Source organism: Rhipicephalus microplus, chromosome X (genome assembly GCF_043290135.1).
Source record: "Rhipicephalus microplus isolate Deutch F79 chromosome X, USDA_Rmic, whole genome shotgun sequence".
Taxonomy (NCBI): domain Eukaryota; kingdom Metazoa; phylum Arthropoda; class Arachnida; order Ixodida; family Ixodidae; genus Rhipicephalus; species Rhipicephalus microplus.
This window is the reverse complement of record NC_134710.1, coordinates 159,513,972-159,529,760: the sequence shown is the minus strand read 5'-3', so window position 1 is coordinate 159,529,760 and position 15,789 is coordinate 159,513,972. Positions and strand designations below refer to the sequence as shown.

General features: G+C 46.8%; 1 protein-coding gene across 3 annotated transcripts in view; it reads left to right on the top strand.

Moving 5' to 3' along the window:
- The window catches only part of LOC119177065 (ubiquitin-conjugating enzyme E2 C), a 34,158-nt gene extending 22,515 nt beyond the window's left edge, over positions 1–11,643 (top strand). For all 3 annotated transcript variants that reach the window (XM_075878067.1, XM_037428437.2, XM_037428438.2), the window contains 2 exons: positions 2,747–2,951; positions 11,275–11,643. In XM_075878067.1, coding sequence (XP_075734182.1) covers positions 2,747–2,951; positions 11,275–11,393 — 324 coding nt within the window. In that variant the 3' untranslated portion in view covers positions 11,394–11,643. The remainder of the gene's footprint in view (positions 1–2,746; positions 2,952–11,274) is intronic.
- The last annotated feature ends 4,146 nt before the right edge of the window (positions 11,644–15,789 follow it).

Below are 15,789 nucleotides of genomic sequence, written 5' to 3'. Positions count from 1 at the left end.
TTTGCGAAGAAAGGCATGACAACTGCTGCATTTTCCTGATAGGTAATTGTAAGGAGGTGTCAATTTGTGTGTGGCAGCATTACGAGTTTTTTTCATTACGGTTTGTTTTGTCTCTGTGCTAAATACCTCGATTTGAGAAATATAGAGCCATTCTGGTATTCCTCGTTTTCATCTGGAGACTTTGGGGAAAACTAGAATAATTGTCGTCGTTGAATCATATACCTCTGCTATCCAGACTCATAATTTTACTAATATGTAGCGTACGTATATTTATGAGGTGGTCAACCGAAGCGCAGTTAAAAAAAAACGAATTGTCACTATGTGTAATACCGCAGTGTTTCATACCAGGTACATCAAACTGCACACATGTTGCGTACTTGTTTAACGAGCCAAACATTTCGATGTTCGTTTTTACATTGGCCAATGTATCATATCCACTGAACACCGTAAAATTCACAGTGCGAATGGGCGACCATAAGTGAATAAAAGGTGCCGGTAACCATACCGGGATTGTCACAGAATCGGTGACGTTCAGTCTAGACATAGTCTAGAAGCATGGCGACCGCCTGCACCCTCCTCCATGTATCCTGCTTCTGCGGCTGAACGGGAGGATTCTTGCAATGGTGTTATAATGAAAAGCAGTGCTAGTTCCATGAAAGGAAAGAAAAAGCAACCCATTTAATCGAGTGTAATTTGTGAGCGTGTACAACCTGGCACTCGTCTGATTTCGCTTGTTGATCAGGCTGCCATTTTCTTTTTCTTTGCCAGTGTACAGCCTACAAACTTCGAAGCACAGTAAGTTTCCTGCACATGCGGATCTTTTGCAGAGGCATTGCAATTATAAGTGATCTAATATTGGCGGCGCAAATCTACAGCAACAGAAGTCTTGTCTGAGAATATATATGCCCAAGTATGGACTTTGCTTTTCGTGCACCTTGGCCCGACATTCCCAAATGAGTGCGAAGTTATGGAAAAGCGCGAAATCATTTTTTTCGCCACATGCAAGCTTCGGCAACAGCGTGGCAGCCTTTTATACCATACGAAGCAGTACCGCGGTGCAGAGAAAAGAGCGCGTCACGTCCACCTCTGAAAACATGCTCTCCTTGCGATTGGGACGGCTCTAAAGAAGCCCGGCGCGCCTCCGCCATCTCAGAGGTCATGGGGGCACTATTGTGTTTTCAGCATTACCAGCAAGATGGCGCTATGAGCGCGTGTCTCCTAGAGTGCCTCTGTCCGCTCCTCCACTCAGCGAAGACATTTGCGGCGGCCGCCATTATCATTCCCGCTGCATACAGATTTTGTTCCAGTGCGTTGTGGCCCACTAGCTGAACGCGAATGATTGTAGCCCTGACGAACTCGTCTAGGCAAAACGTGTCGAAGAAAGCCGGCACGTGAGCTCTACAACTTGGCGAAGACGCTGCAGGCATTACAATGGTGAATAGAGCAGTACAAAAGGTGGCAGCATCCTGCCCGGGGGCGCGCTCATCGAGGCACCTTAGCCTCGCCAGATCATCACGACGTGGTGGCGATGCGCTCTAATCTTCCACTTGTACTTTGTTCCCCAGAGAGCTGGGGAGGGGGGGGGGGGGTGCGGACGCTCATGTGTGCTTGCACTTATCTTGGTGGGGAGAATCGTACGCCTTGGGCTGCTTTCTCATACTGGGTGCGCAAAGGTCACGGCACTCGCTGCACAGTCTCCATTTGCGAATAGGGCACACTTTTCAGACACACCGAACTAACAGCTTATACGCTTATTCACGTTCATCTCTACCTGTGAGTACGTTTCGTATACGCTTATTCACGTTCATCTGTACCTGTGAGTACGTTTCGTGCGTCATTTGTGGGTGAAAAATGCGGGGCATGTTTGATCTGCTTGCCATTTTTCGCGTGACCTTCCAATTTGTTGCTATCTCGTTCAATGCTTCGCCTTTGCGTCAAAGCTGTGACTTTTTGTTGTATATGCTAACTGAAAGGCATGCAATGAGCGACTATGGCGTAAGTGGTCGGCATATGCACCAGGCTCTAGAGATTTTGCCAGGGATTAGTCTATGCTGCATTTTACCCATTATATTATGTAAAATATGCACTTGCTAACAGTTTTAATATAACAATACAATTAAGGAACTGCTATTATGAATAGGTTGCATTGTGAGCTTTATTCATGCTCTTCATCTCATCTGTACTTACTCATCACCACTGTGACCCGTGTTGTGGGGTTGGGATCGGCGAACGAAAGGTAGTCTTGTGTTCTTGATGTTGCTTTAACATATTAATTTTAGCCTAATTGTCTGTGTTTTTTACCACTATTGAAAATGCCATTTTATTATGGAATACCAGTATGTGTTGTGTGCGTGTGCTTTTTTTTTGGCCTCCTGTGTATGAAAATAATGAAAAACAAAATGGGGGTGGCCCGTACCACCAGGAGGTATAATGGGCCCAAGCCAATCTAACATAAATAAAAAGGGGAAATTCCCCATGGCTATTCTTGTTTTTTTTTAAAGCCAATTCATTCAATAAAACAAGACAAGGGTAAACGTAATGAATGTGGTATGAAAGTGCTAGCAATAAGCTGATTAGCTTCTCGGGAAGCAGCAAGTCATGTAGCAGCTGTGTATTTCCTTAAGTTCAGTTTTAGGGGTTCGTGTGTGTATGTGTGTGGGTGGGGTTTTCTTGCTTTCGTTTTTTTTTTTTTTGTCACAAGAAAATTCTCAATTACAGAATGCTCACTGCAGTGTTTTGTTTACAGGTCTATGAGAACTTGGTGTATCGGCTCAGGCTGGAGTTCCCTAGTTGCTACCCCTATGAAAGCCCACTAGTAACTTTTGAAACCCCTTGCTTTCACCCAAATGTGGATGCTCAGGGGAACATATGCCTTGACATCCTCAGAGAAAAATGGACAGCTTTGCTAGATGTTCGCACTGTGCTACTCTCTATTCAGTCTTTGCTAGCAGGTGAGTATTGGACATTTTGTTTATGCTTTGTGCATGTTTGTTATTTGTGAGGGTGCTGTAAAAATGCATTGTCAGCCATTTCGTCTCATTGATAAAGATAACGATGAGATGCACCTTGCCTTTTTAACACTTTCAGGATCAGGAGAAATTAGGCCGTTTTTAGCTTGTCCAGGAAACATTCTTTTTTATGGCACCCAAAGTTTCTGATGTTAATGTTTATGGCACAAAATTGTACAACAAGGAGTTATCTTTCAAACGAAATAAAATTGAAATGACAAATTTATTAACAATATTAAGAAAAAATTATCAAATGAAAAAAGATTGTAAGATGAAGAAATTTTATAAAACGATCAACACTGCTCTGAACATTTTAAGCACAAAGAACACAAACATCTACGTTTTAAGGGGAGATGCTACTCGAAAAACGATTTTCTTTAATAAGAGTCTGAATTTAACACAAATTGGCATGCTAATGGAGTTTTTTTCTCCTCTTTTCAAATATGTCATTTATTTTCATGTAGATTGCTTGGTTTTCTTTCTGCAGGTCAGATACTGCAAAATTATGGCCATTGTTATGCAACAATTCTGACCTATAAAAATTTGAGATAAAGCATGCAGATATAGCTGACTATGATTCTTTGGAACTGTAGAGTGCAAAAAACTATATAAATTTTGTGTGTAAAAAGGTGAAATACAATAATAAAATAGAAAAATTTACTATGGCTCTAGTTGCCAAGGGCTTTCAATGTCATGTAATTTTTGAAAAACATAATCAAGCAGCACTGACAATCTGAATAGATACTTGCACTCTATGGGCTTTCATCATGCTATGTGCAAAATTTCATAGAGGTATGACAATTCTAAGTATACGAACTAGCGTGTATAAGAAGCACAGATCACACAAAACTGCAAAAGGAGAAAAACGCACTTGAAAGTTTGAAACCTTTTTTTTTTTATCACAGAGTTGTTAGAAATGCATAATCTTTGGCCATAATGTTCAACAGAACTTTGAAAAGCACCGCAAGTTACTAGAACTGTCCTGCAGCATAGGTTGTGCCCTCACGGTCCTTGCGAGCAATCTCTTCTAGCCGTGCCCTTTTCACTCCACGACGACGGTGGGCCCTTGCTTCTGCTGTCAGACGCTCGGACATTCTCTTGATGCGCCTCGCATCGCGGGAATCACTGAAAGTAACTAGATCTCTAGATGGCAGTATGTTGAGCTCTTCCAGGATGTGCTCAAAAGTAGCATGACCCTTGTTGAACCACAGGATTGCCATAGCTGCGGCAGTCTCGACAACCGTTCGGGAGACAAACTTAGTCTTGGGGCAAAGTAGCCAAATTTTGCTATTCAGGGATTCCGATGCGTTCTGGGTTTTCTCTTTGATGCATCGAGCAAGGAGCTTCTCATCCGTTAGCCGCTTATAAATGGGCAAAACAGCCAATCCCTGTGCTTTTGTCAGGAGAGGTGTGTGGCGTGGTGCAGGTTCATCAAGTGCTTCAGCGCGTTGATGTTTGCACCACGACTCTGTTTCGGCAGGGCAAAACTTGTGGCTGCCAGCATTGTCAGTAGAGCATGAGTGGAAGTACGAAGCGCATTACTGCTGATGATCCGGGGCGGTTTAACAAGTTCTCATCGTCCGTGCTGAAATCAGAAGTGTCGATATGCCGTCTTTCGAGGTTGTGCTGTTATCATTTGAAGCCCAGATGCACGGGAATCCTCCGAAATTCGGAGTTTTTGTGAAGGGATCGCATACGACGTCGACGCCATCATTGAAACTACGCATGCTTACTCGCGCGTGAAGAAAGGTGCTTTAAAATCTCCACAAGGTGAAAAACAAACACAAAAGCAAAACTAATGAAATATTTCTCCTTTTGCACGTTGGATAGCGTAAGATGTCGACAAGCGCTCTGAACGTGACAAGTATTGAAGTTTAAAATATCGACAACATACTATCTATGGGGATAGGCGTGGTCACGAAAGTGTTAAGGGTTACATGTATGCATAGAAATGAGATCAACAAGAAGCGCAGCGGCTGTCATGTTTGCTTCACGTAAAATTAATGCCATTTCCTATGATGATGTCGATTATGCCACAAGAAATGTATTTCACTACTCTAGGTTATTTTGTAAACTGCTCATCTAGGCAGGCATTCCGGGTCGTCATAAGCGTCCCCTCGTGGGTCTCCAGAAGTGTCCAGTACAATTTAGTTGCGGAAGCTGTCTCAAAGGTTTTTGGACTAGCATACGCCGAAAAGAGATGATACGCGCTCGCCACCATGTTTTTGAGGACTTTGCCTTTGCCTGTCATTACACGTGGAGTTACCTTCTAAAGCTTCGTCCGCCGTGCGAGATCGGGTGATTACGAGTGGTGGCGAGCATTTGAAGCTATTGTTTATCGCTTTTGCAGTGGGGAAACCTGCAGCAATTGCGCCAACTGGAAATTACTGCGCCATACTGCTCCAAAAGGGTCTTTTTTGTTCGATTTGTGCAATAGCTGTGCCACAAGGTAGTTTTGGAACCGAAAGTAATGTTGACAGCACGCATGTGAGCGGATATTGCCATATTTACGTGCTTAATTTTCACCCTTGCATAATTTGTGCACCCCTAATATTTTTTGGAAAAAAAAAAGTTGCAGCTTTGCCAAAAAGGCGAATCAGTGAACGCGATAGCAACAAATTTAAAGGTCATGTGCACAATTAAAAGCAGATCTAAACATGCCCCGCGTTCCTCACGCACAAATGACTCCCAAAACATACTCACAGGTACGGATGCACGGCCCCGCCGCGGTGGTCTAGTGGCTAAGGTACTCGGCTGCTGACCCGCAGATCGCGGGTTCAATTCCCGGCTGCGGCGGCTGCATTTCCGATGGAGGCGGAAATGTTGTAGGCCTGTGTACTCAGATTTGGGTGCACGTTAAAGAACCCCAGGTGGTCGAAATTTCCGGAGCCCTCCACTACGGCGTCTCTCATAATCATATGGTGGTTTTGGGACGTTAAACCCCACAAATCATCAGGTACGGATGCACGCAAATAAGCGTCTCATTTGTTACTTTGCTATGTCTGAAAAGCGAGCGCTTCTTTCAAACGGAGACTGCAATAATTGCAGTGACCTTTGTGCACCCGGTAGCTACAGCAAAATCGTTCCAGGTAAAGCCCGAGGCGAGGCAAGGCGTACGACCTTCCCCTCTTCGCCGCCGCGAGATAAGGGTGCATGACGGAGCGGGCGCCGCCGCGTGATGTGGGACACACGCTCATTGCTGGTAATGTTGAAAACATAATCCCCTCCCCCCCTCCCCAAGATCCTCGTGAGCAGTGGCTTGTGGTAGATATAAGTAGCTTACCGTTTGAACGGTGAAGGATGTTCTCTGGGGTGGCTCAGTGGTTAACGCCTCGCTTTCACGACGCAGAGGTCCCACGTTCGATTCTGCGCGCCAGAGTTTTTTCTGGATTTGTTTTCTTGTATTGTCATGTATACATATACGGTGCATGACATCGACGCCGGAGGCAAAATCTAGCCGAGAGTGTCCATATAATTGCTATCGCAATAAAATATTTAATCTCGTATTTCGCACTCCCAGACCCACCCAAGTCAGCTTGCTACGTTTCAGATACAACGAAAAATTCAGGATTTATTTATAGAATTACCTGCAGCGCCACGAGGGCATTATTGCAGGGGGGTAACACGATTAATCACGTAAAAGCACATATGTTTACACAAAGACAAAGATAAAAGAATGAGCTAATAACAAAGCGGTGTATGCAACAAAGAGGTGACATATGGAAAATTTGAATGTAAAAACAGCTGGAACTTTGAAAGTGTTTTACAATCTGCTATACCTTTAGGAAGTCTGTTGCAAAGCGTGGAGGTGTGAGGAAAGAATGAATAATGACACGTTTGTGCGGCATCGCGTTTCAAGTACCTTACAGTCATGATCACAACGCATAGAGATGAAGCGAGGGGGAAAAATGTACAAGTTTTTGTTATTACCTGTGAGATCTGAGTAAATACGGAAAAAAAGTTCCAATTTTGTTGCTAAGCAGCGTTGAGCTAGAGTTTTCCAGCCAAGGGTGTTTTTAATTAATGAGATGCTGCTTTTATACAGTCAACTGCCGATTTTTCGGGCCTTCTAAGGAGCGAAAAACCGTCCGAAAATTGGGGCAGTGCAAAAAATTGAATGCAGGCAAAAAAAAAAGCATTTAACTGATAATCTTCAATGTAGGGAAAAAAAAAAACGCACCATTTTGCTAATATTTCTCAATGCAAGCAAAAAACGCACCATTTCATTGATATTTTTCTGATCAAGAGGGTCAAGGTCGAAGTACCGGATTTCCAGAACTCTGCCAAAGCATCAGTGAGGTGGCTCTGAAAAGAGCCATTAAAAAATTGCATGCAGCAGACAGTGGGTGCTGTCAGGGCAGCCGGTGTTAGAGCTGCAGTGGCTTGAAAAACTTGTTGATCCTTGTTTGAATGGCGTTCCGCTCGCATGTGATCACATTCGCCTCGATCTGAGCAAGGGTCATGTCATCACTGTATATCGATGTCAGCGTTATCAATGCTCGCATCAATTCGGCGGTCGTAGGTGGGGCAGGCGTTGGTTCCTCTTTTTCGACATCGGAGTCGTCTGAATCCGCCATAACCTGGCTGACTGTTTCGTCGTCGGTTAGCTCTGCGCAGAAGTCAAGCTTGTTGTCAGCGTCGACGAACCGTTCAAAAGTTTTTTCCGCGGGCATAGAAGCACCAGCAGAGCGGAGGTCGTTGATAATATCGTCTATGAGAGGGCACAAGTCAATCACGCTGTCGCTTTCTCTAGGCAAGTCTGCTGCCTCTGTGTCGAGTACGAAGCCCGCGTGGCGAAAGCAGTTGCGAAGCGTGTCTTGCGTTACTGCCTTCCATGCGTCCGTAAGCATTCCGACAGCAGATTGGAGGTCAACGCTGTAGCCTTTCCCGTTTTCTGAGCACAGCACCATGCGGTTGAGTATACGTGAACGATACAAAAGTTTCATATTACGGATAACGCCTTGGTCCATCGGTTGAAGGATCGCAGTCGTGTTGAGCGGCATGAATTCCAGCTGGATAGCCTTCAAGTTATTGATGTGACCATGAGGAACGCAGTTGTCAACGAAGAGCAAAAGTCCTCACGATGTGAAAAAAGGAGTTTGCTGACGAGCGTCGAAGCACCTAGGCTTAGCGTTGCAGAGCACACTTCACACGATCGCACAACGACGCACTAGGCTAGCCAAACACCATGTGGGCTGCATAAACAAAACGGTGCAACGGCAGGTGACGGTGCCTCAGGTACTCCGGAGGTGGCGCTGGTAACAGGAGGTTATCTGATTGGTGGCTAAAGTCAAGGCACGAGTGAAAATTAAACCCTTCACTGCGAAGTACGAATCCTCAACTTCATTATTTAAAGGAAAAAAAGATAAATGTAATGGTTAGTTCACTAAGTATTACGGCTAGGTGGCGTTAGCCGCCGCCCGATCTAAAGGGTACAGCCACATCCATCCATCTATCCATCCATAGCCAGCGTGGCCATACCAAATCGGTGTGTGACGGTTAGTTCTAGTTTGAAGTGGTGAAACGCTTCCGGAAAGCGCTGCGCGGGAAGCCAGAGCGGCACGCTCTAGCACAAGCGCTAAAACAAAAAGAACTTTATTGGTGCCAAAAAAATTTCCGGGTGGATAGTTTCGATTGTCAGCGAAGCATCCTTGCACGATAAACACGGCCAGTGTTGGGAATCTCGAAGGCCGTGTGTGTTTCTCCGCTAACGATCGAGTTCAAGCAACAGATGCCGGCACACTTATTTATGCGATCGTCATCGCGTGTGACGCAGTTGTGGTGGTTTCCACTGGAGGTCAGTGGTGGTTTCCGACCTTCCGTCGCGTCAAAAAGTCCGGAAAACTGGACTCCGGAGGTTTGAGCGTCCAAAATTTCAGAATTCCTTATACCTTGATTCTAGGGGGCTTCGTGGCGGTGCCGCGAAGATGTCCGAAAATTCGGGTGTCCGAAAAATCGGCAGTTGACTGTAGTTGTAATTACCAGAGACAAACCTGGCTGCGCGATTCTGGATACGCTCAAGTTTATTTACAAGACAGATGGTATCTGGGTCCCATGCTGTGTAAGCGTACTCGAGTAATGGGCGAACGTTCGTATTATAAAGGTATTCTTTAACGCTCCTGGGGGCTTTGTGAAAATTGCGTCTAATGAGGTTAAGCATTCGGGAAGATTTTGATGTAACATGTTCAATATGCCTAGTCCATGACAGATTTTCTGAAAAATAAACGCCAACGTATTTGTAATGCTGTACCCGTCAAGTGATGTATCGTCCAAATGATAATCCGATCTCACAGGCAAACGTTTGCGGGTAAAAGATATAAACTGACATTTAGTACTATTCAAAGACATACACCATGTGGAACACCAAGTTTGAATTTTGTTTAAATCGGTTTGTAGGCTAATGACATTGTGTTCGTTTATTATGTTCCTGTAAATGATGCAGTCATCTGCATATAATCTGACATTGCAATGAAGACCTGTGCACAATATCATTGATGTAAATAAAAAAATAACAAAGGTCCCAAAACAGACCCTTGCGGCACACCCGAAGTGACTGTTATTCAGTTGACGTACAGCCATTAATTATGACAAGCCGTGTTTTTCCGGAAAGGTAATTTTTAATCCGAACAACTATTGCCGGATGAATACATCATGAGGAACAGTGTCGAAAGCCTTTCTAAAATCGAAAAAAAATGCAATCAACTTGAAATCCTCAATCATAGGAGTAAAAAAGATCGTGGCAAAATTCAACCAACTGCGTTGTGCAGGACAAGCCAGACCTGAACCCATGTTGAGCAGGTGAAAAGAAACCATTGTTTTCGAGGTGCTTCATCACAGAGCAGTAAAATATGTTCTAAAGTTTTACAACATACAGAAGTTAGCGAAATTGGTCTATAGTTTTGAATAGAATGTTTAAGACCACTTTTATGAATGGGAACAACTAGGCCCGTGTACTCAGATTTGTGTGCACGTTAAAGAACCCCAGGTGGTCGAAATTTCCGGAGCCCTCCACTACGGCGTCTCTCATAATCATATGGTGGTTTTGGGACGTTAAACCCCACAAATCAATCAATGCTGTTTTCTATTGAGTTGGTACAGAACTACTGTGTAGAGATTCATTGAACAAGATGACTAAGAAATTAACAATTTCCTGAGGACATGCTTTGAGTAACTTGGTTGGTATGCCATCAGGACCTCCAGCTGAATTATTTTTCAGGTTACTGAGGAGCTTAAGAACACCATTGTACGTGACAGTGACCATGGGCATATTCTCGTAGGGTAAATCTGGAATTACCGGATGTTGATTAGCGCACGTGTTGGAAAACACAGATTTAAAATAGGAGTTAAAAGAGCAAGCCTTTTCGTAATCGTCAAAGACGGCTTCTCCGTTTACCTAAAGATTTGGTATCGCGTTCACCTCTTTACTGTTAGCTTATAGCGCGATCAGCACTGGCTCAGCTCTGGCCGAAACTTCAGTTTGCGAGTTGGTGGGTGTGTGTCTTGTGCAGTGTCACAAGTCTAAGTAAATGTCTTGTGCCTTACTAAATATCTTCATGCTCGCCTGTCAAGGTAAGGAACTGCACTGGAACAACGCGTATACAGTGAATATTCTTGTGTCGGCGTGACCAATGGGTACCTTAAAGAGAACACATAAAATTTTTTCACATGCTTATGCCAAAACCATATTGTATGCTTGGAGAAGTACAAGTGGTTGCTGAAGTATTTCGATTTGGTGCACAATAAATTATGTGCTTGGAACCGGCACATCATTCAGTCAAGTTCAGTGGGTGCACATGGAAGCCCCAGCGCTAATCGCAGCGACCCTAGCGGCAATTCTGTCTTTGTATGAAACTGCAGGTACAGTTTCGTGACCAGTAAAACATGGACGGACCCAGGCCCCGCCGCGGTGGTCTAGTGGCTAAGGTACTCGGCTGCTGACCCGCAGGGCGTGGGTTCGAATCCCGGCTGCGGCGGCTGCATTTCCGATGGAGGCGGAAATGTTGTAGGCCCGTGTGCTCAGATTTGCGTGCACGTTAAAGAACCCCAGGTGGTCTAAATTTCCGGAGCCCTCCACTACGGCGTCTCTCATAATCATATGGTGGTTTTGGGACGTTAAACCCCACATATCAATCAATGGACGGACCCAGGTGCTAAATACAGCAGCCCGCTGATTCGCACGCTTTGGCAGCGAATAGGTTTATTTTTAGCGTAACATTCGGTAGCCCTTCTGACATTGGCTTTTGCTCTTTTTTCTTTTTTTGTCCAGAACCCAACGTGTCAAGCCCCCTGAATGGCTATGCTGCAGAGCTGTGGAGTAATCAGGTCTTGTACAAGAAAGTGCTTCTGGAAAAGTATGCAAAGAAAAACAAGAAGCCAGAATCTTAGAGTGCCAGAAGCTGTCACCTCACTGGAGTTATCTGGCGAAGTGCTTTTTAAGTGGGTTTTATGGGCTGGGGGACCAAGGTGCAAAGTGTGCACTATATTTAGATTCATGCAAGAGCAGCAGTTGTAAGTTATTTGATTGCGTTTTGGATGTACACAAGTCTGTGCTGTTTTGTTGCCAGCAGATGCTACTTCTTCAAGTGAAAGAAGTCGTGAGTAGCTGGCGAAGTGCTTCTTAAGTGGGTTTTATGGGCTGGGGGACCAAGGTGCAAATTGTGCACTATTTTTAGATTCATGTAAGAGCAGCAGTCGTAAGTAATTTGAGTGTGTTTTGAATGCACACAAGTCTGTGCTGAATTGATTGCGTTTTGGATGTACACAAGTCTGTGCTGTTTTGTTGCCAGCAGATGCTACTTTTTCAGGTGAAAGAAGTCATGAGTAGCTGGCAAAGTGCTTCTTAAGTGGGTTTTATGGGCTGGGGGACCAAGGTGCAAAGTGTGCACTATTTTTAGATTCATGTAAGAGCAGCAGTTGTAATTTGAGTGTGTTTTGAATGCACACAAGTCTGTGCTGTTTTGTTGCCAGCAGATGCACCTTTTCATGTGAAAGAAGTCATGAGTAGCTAGCAAAGTGCTTTTTAAGTGGGTTTTATGGGCGGGGGGACCAAGGTGCAAAGTGTGCACTATTTTTAGATTCATGTAAGAGCAGCAGTTGTAAGTAATTTGAGTGGGTTTTGATTTCACACAAGTCTGTGCTGTTTTGTTGCCAGCAGATGCTACTTTTTCATGTGAGAAGTCATGAGTAGCTGGTGGTGCTTTTCAGGTGGGTTTTATGGGCTGGGGAACCAAGGTGCAAAGTGTGCACTATGTTTAGATTCATGCAAGAGCAGCAGTTGTAAGTTATTTGAGTGCGTTTTGGGTGCACACAAGTCTGTGCTGTTTTGTTGCCAGCAGATGCTACTTTTTCATGTGAAAGAAGTCACGAGTAGCAAAGAGTCATTTTTATTTTTATGTGTGCAAATAAATTCCTGTACAGTTGATTTTCGTTGTCGGAGATCAGTGTCTCTATAATTTAGTTGTTGTGGATCATATACAGAGACGTACTTCCTTTTTTACACAGAAAGCACTGCAGTGAGTTCCCCATATGCTACGTCTACCAAATGGCTACGTCACACATTGCTACTCTGTTGTGTAAGTGAAAAAGTGTAAAGTTACGGCCAGTTGTACAATTTAAGGCAAAGCACTGTTCAAGTCGCGGCCACGAGCAGTGGACTTTGGTCGCTAGTAGCATATACTTCTTTAGGGCGGTGCACTTGGCCCGTTTTTGTACTGAGCCCTGTGATTGAACCTAGAGGCATTCTTCATAGTGGTCCTACTGGCCTGATGTGCGACCGATCGCGGTGCTGGAAACCGCACTTGTATGACGTCAGTCCGAGAATTCGTGCGCTTTCGAGGCGTGGCGCTGTATGGAAAACACCGTCATGGTAAAACTTGGTGAAGCCTCAGTTCAATTGGTTGTCTTATGTATGGTGGCTACCGAACCTGTTCAAACAACCATGGGTATCCGTTTTTAACCTCATTTTAAAAGGACAGCGGTTTGTTGTTTAAAACTGCGGCCATTTGTCTTCGCGGCGAGCAGAGAGGGAAAGCGCCCCACGCCTTCATTGGCAAGCATTCGCTCATAGTGACTTTTGCTGTACCCGCCCTACGTACGCTCCACGTATTGGTAAGCTTTCAACAGTGTTTCAGCGCCTCACCAGTACTTCAGCTATTAATTCATTTCATGCAGGTTACAGGTGTAGGCGACTTGCACCAGGTGAGGTGCCGTTCTAAAACCTACCGCAAAGCCCCCCAGGCAGGGAGCCGCCGCCGCGTCCTCCGAATCGCCTCGGGTAAGCGTGCCTCACGAGCGCGCACAGCTTAGCGGCACAGGACATCTGAGACAACATATTTATTTGGTTGGTGTACGTACATATGCACATAGTTTACTGATGAAGACAAGCGCGCGCCTAGCGCAGTGCTTACTATAAATTCATGGATGAAACCTGCTGTCTCTGTTTAGTGCTCATTCACTATATATTGTCACATCTAATCTTTGCGGCCCTGTGCATGGTATATACAATCAGCGATAGCCATTTGTTGTTCTGATGCTCGAGCGACGGCCCTCTGTGGTATTAACTTGAACTACTTCACGATGTCGCTCTCATTGACCAAACATTACTCGGTCAAAACTCGTCATTTGCAACGGCCGGGGGGGGGGGCATAAACCCACACTAGCACACTAGCACCTACCCCTCAAGACTTTTCTTACTGCGATAAAACACGGGCTTGCGCCCTGCCGACGCCCATAACTTCAATCCAAGTACGATTATCTCAAATTTGGTAATTAATGCTTTGAATTTCTAGTAGGTGCCATGAACGATCGATTGACTGCCGCAGCAGCATCTTAAACAGCTGCTCTGCCGAACTTGTTGTGTTGTTTGCGTATGCCAGAGTGGCAGAATTCAGCGATTCTCGCACATATCCTCGTGCTCACTGTCACTATCATTGCACTGCAAGAAAAAAACAAAAAAACATAAGGATAAGTGGCAGGCCTGCCCTTGTTGTGAAAGCTAACGTCCTTCTGACGGGCGGACGAAGCACACCGAGGCACATAGCACTGCTTCACCATTGCGTAGTACTCGATCGCCATGAGGACGTTGTGTGATCCTGAAAGCACGTGCACTTGCGAACCCGCCAGAGCCGCGACGGCGATGCGATTTCTATTTGTTAGTGGTTGTAAAGGAAGAGGAAAAAGGCACCTAATTTCTGTCTACCTCAAGAGCGACACGGCGCAGTGCCTTATAGGGGAGGGGGAAGGAGGGATAAAAAGAATAGAAGGAAATAGTTGAAGAAATAGAGAGGGGCAGCTGCCACTGCAATCACAGTAGTCAGTAGTGTACGAAAGTCCGCTAGAACTTCTCGGAGTGAGGGGGCATTTCTGCCCCAGCAGCAGGACTATTACTTGAGTTGCGTGGATCCGGGTTGCCCGCCGAGTGCTGTAAGGCATACAGCACGCAGCGGGTGGTCGACGGGTAGCGCATCTCCGATCGCGCGCAGAGCAGCGAGCAGGGATGCGATGAGGGCGTCCCGCGGGTCCTCAGCAGGTTCGGCGGGTGTAGCGGGCAATGAGCTCGTTGTGGACGGCTCACCGGTGGCAGGGAAGATCGGCGCGGCCCTGGCATGGGGCGCTGCAAGCCAGGATCCTTTGAGGGGCTCTCGGGAAGGTTAGCCCTTCCGCAGCAGCGTAGGAACAAACCTTGTGTACTGCAGCCTTGACCGCCTGTCTCGAGAGCGGTGTTGGCGCCGTGGCCAGCAGCGTGGCCACTTTCCGCTCCTCCTGCCAGCGAGGACAGGTCGGCGTGTCGGCTGAATGCCCCCCTCCGTAGTTAACGCAGCGGGGATTGCAGGAATCGGCGGACGGGTGTTGGCGGCCGCATCTGATGCAGGCGCCGGCACGCAAGCATGCCTCGGACACATGCCCGAAGCGCCCGCACTGTAGCGGACGCGGCCTGGCGTGCCGCACCTGCAGCTGGAGTCTGCTGAGGGTGTCCCGGTCAGGTGGTTGGCTGCTGGCGAACCGCAGCCGCACCGTCTGCCCCCTCCTTGCGTGATGCCAGCACTGGAAGAGGCGAGACGAGTCCCGCGGCCAGCTCAGAGTCCGTGAGGTCCCCATCGACGTCGTGGAGGAAGCCGACGCTGCTGCTACGATCCGCGGGCTCCCTGGCAGTGACAGGAGCGCCACTGAGCTCCGTGATGGACAGGAGCTCGGACACTCACGCTGGCGTCGCTGCATCCGCAGCCACGATGTTGCGGCGGTGATTAACACGTACAGCCATCACACCGGGAAGCTTAGCGAGCGCTGCCGCGAGTGTCAGGCGCGGCGATCCCGTGAACGAGCCGCCAGGAGTGGAGGGACGGTAGAGTCTGCCACTGCAGGATCGGTCGCTATAGCTGCGGCCTTCAGTGCCTTTGCTCGTCGCCGGGCTGTCTTAGAGATTACTGTCTGGTAATCGCCCTTAGCAGGCGGAAGGCTTGGGCGAATGTGCGGCATGCCGATCAGGGTGTTCCGTGGCTTTTGAGCTGGTGGGGCCTCGCGTGAGCTGGACCGGCGATCTCTTTCCGCGCGCCGGAGAGCACGGGAGCTGCCGAAGTGCCTCCTTCGCTGTCGGAGATGCGCTCTGCTGTGGTTGGTGGAGAGCGGGAACCAATGGGAGGCGCCGAATTCTCCCGGAAGGGGCAGGCCTATTCAGTTTGCGCGTCGGTGATGTGGCGGCCGGAACTTGTTTTCGCGGGCCCTCCGCCGCGTCATCGTCGAGCGCTCGCTTGCGTGTCCATTTCCTCATCCGAGCTGGTATCCA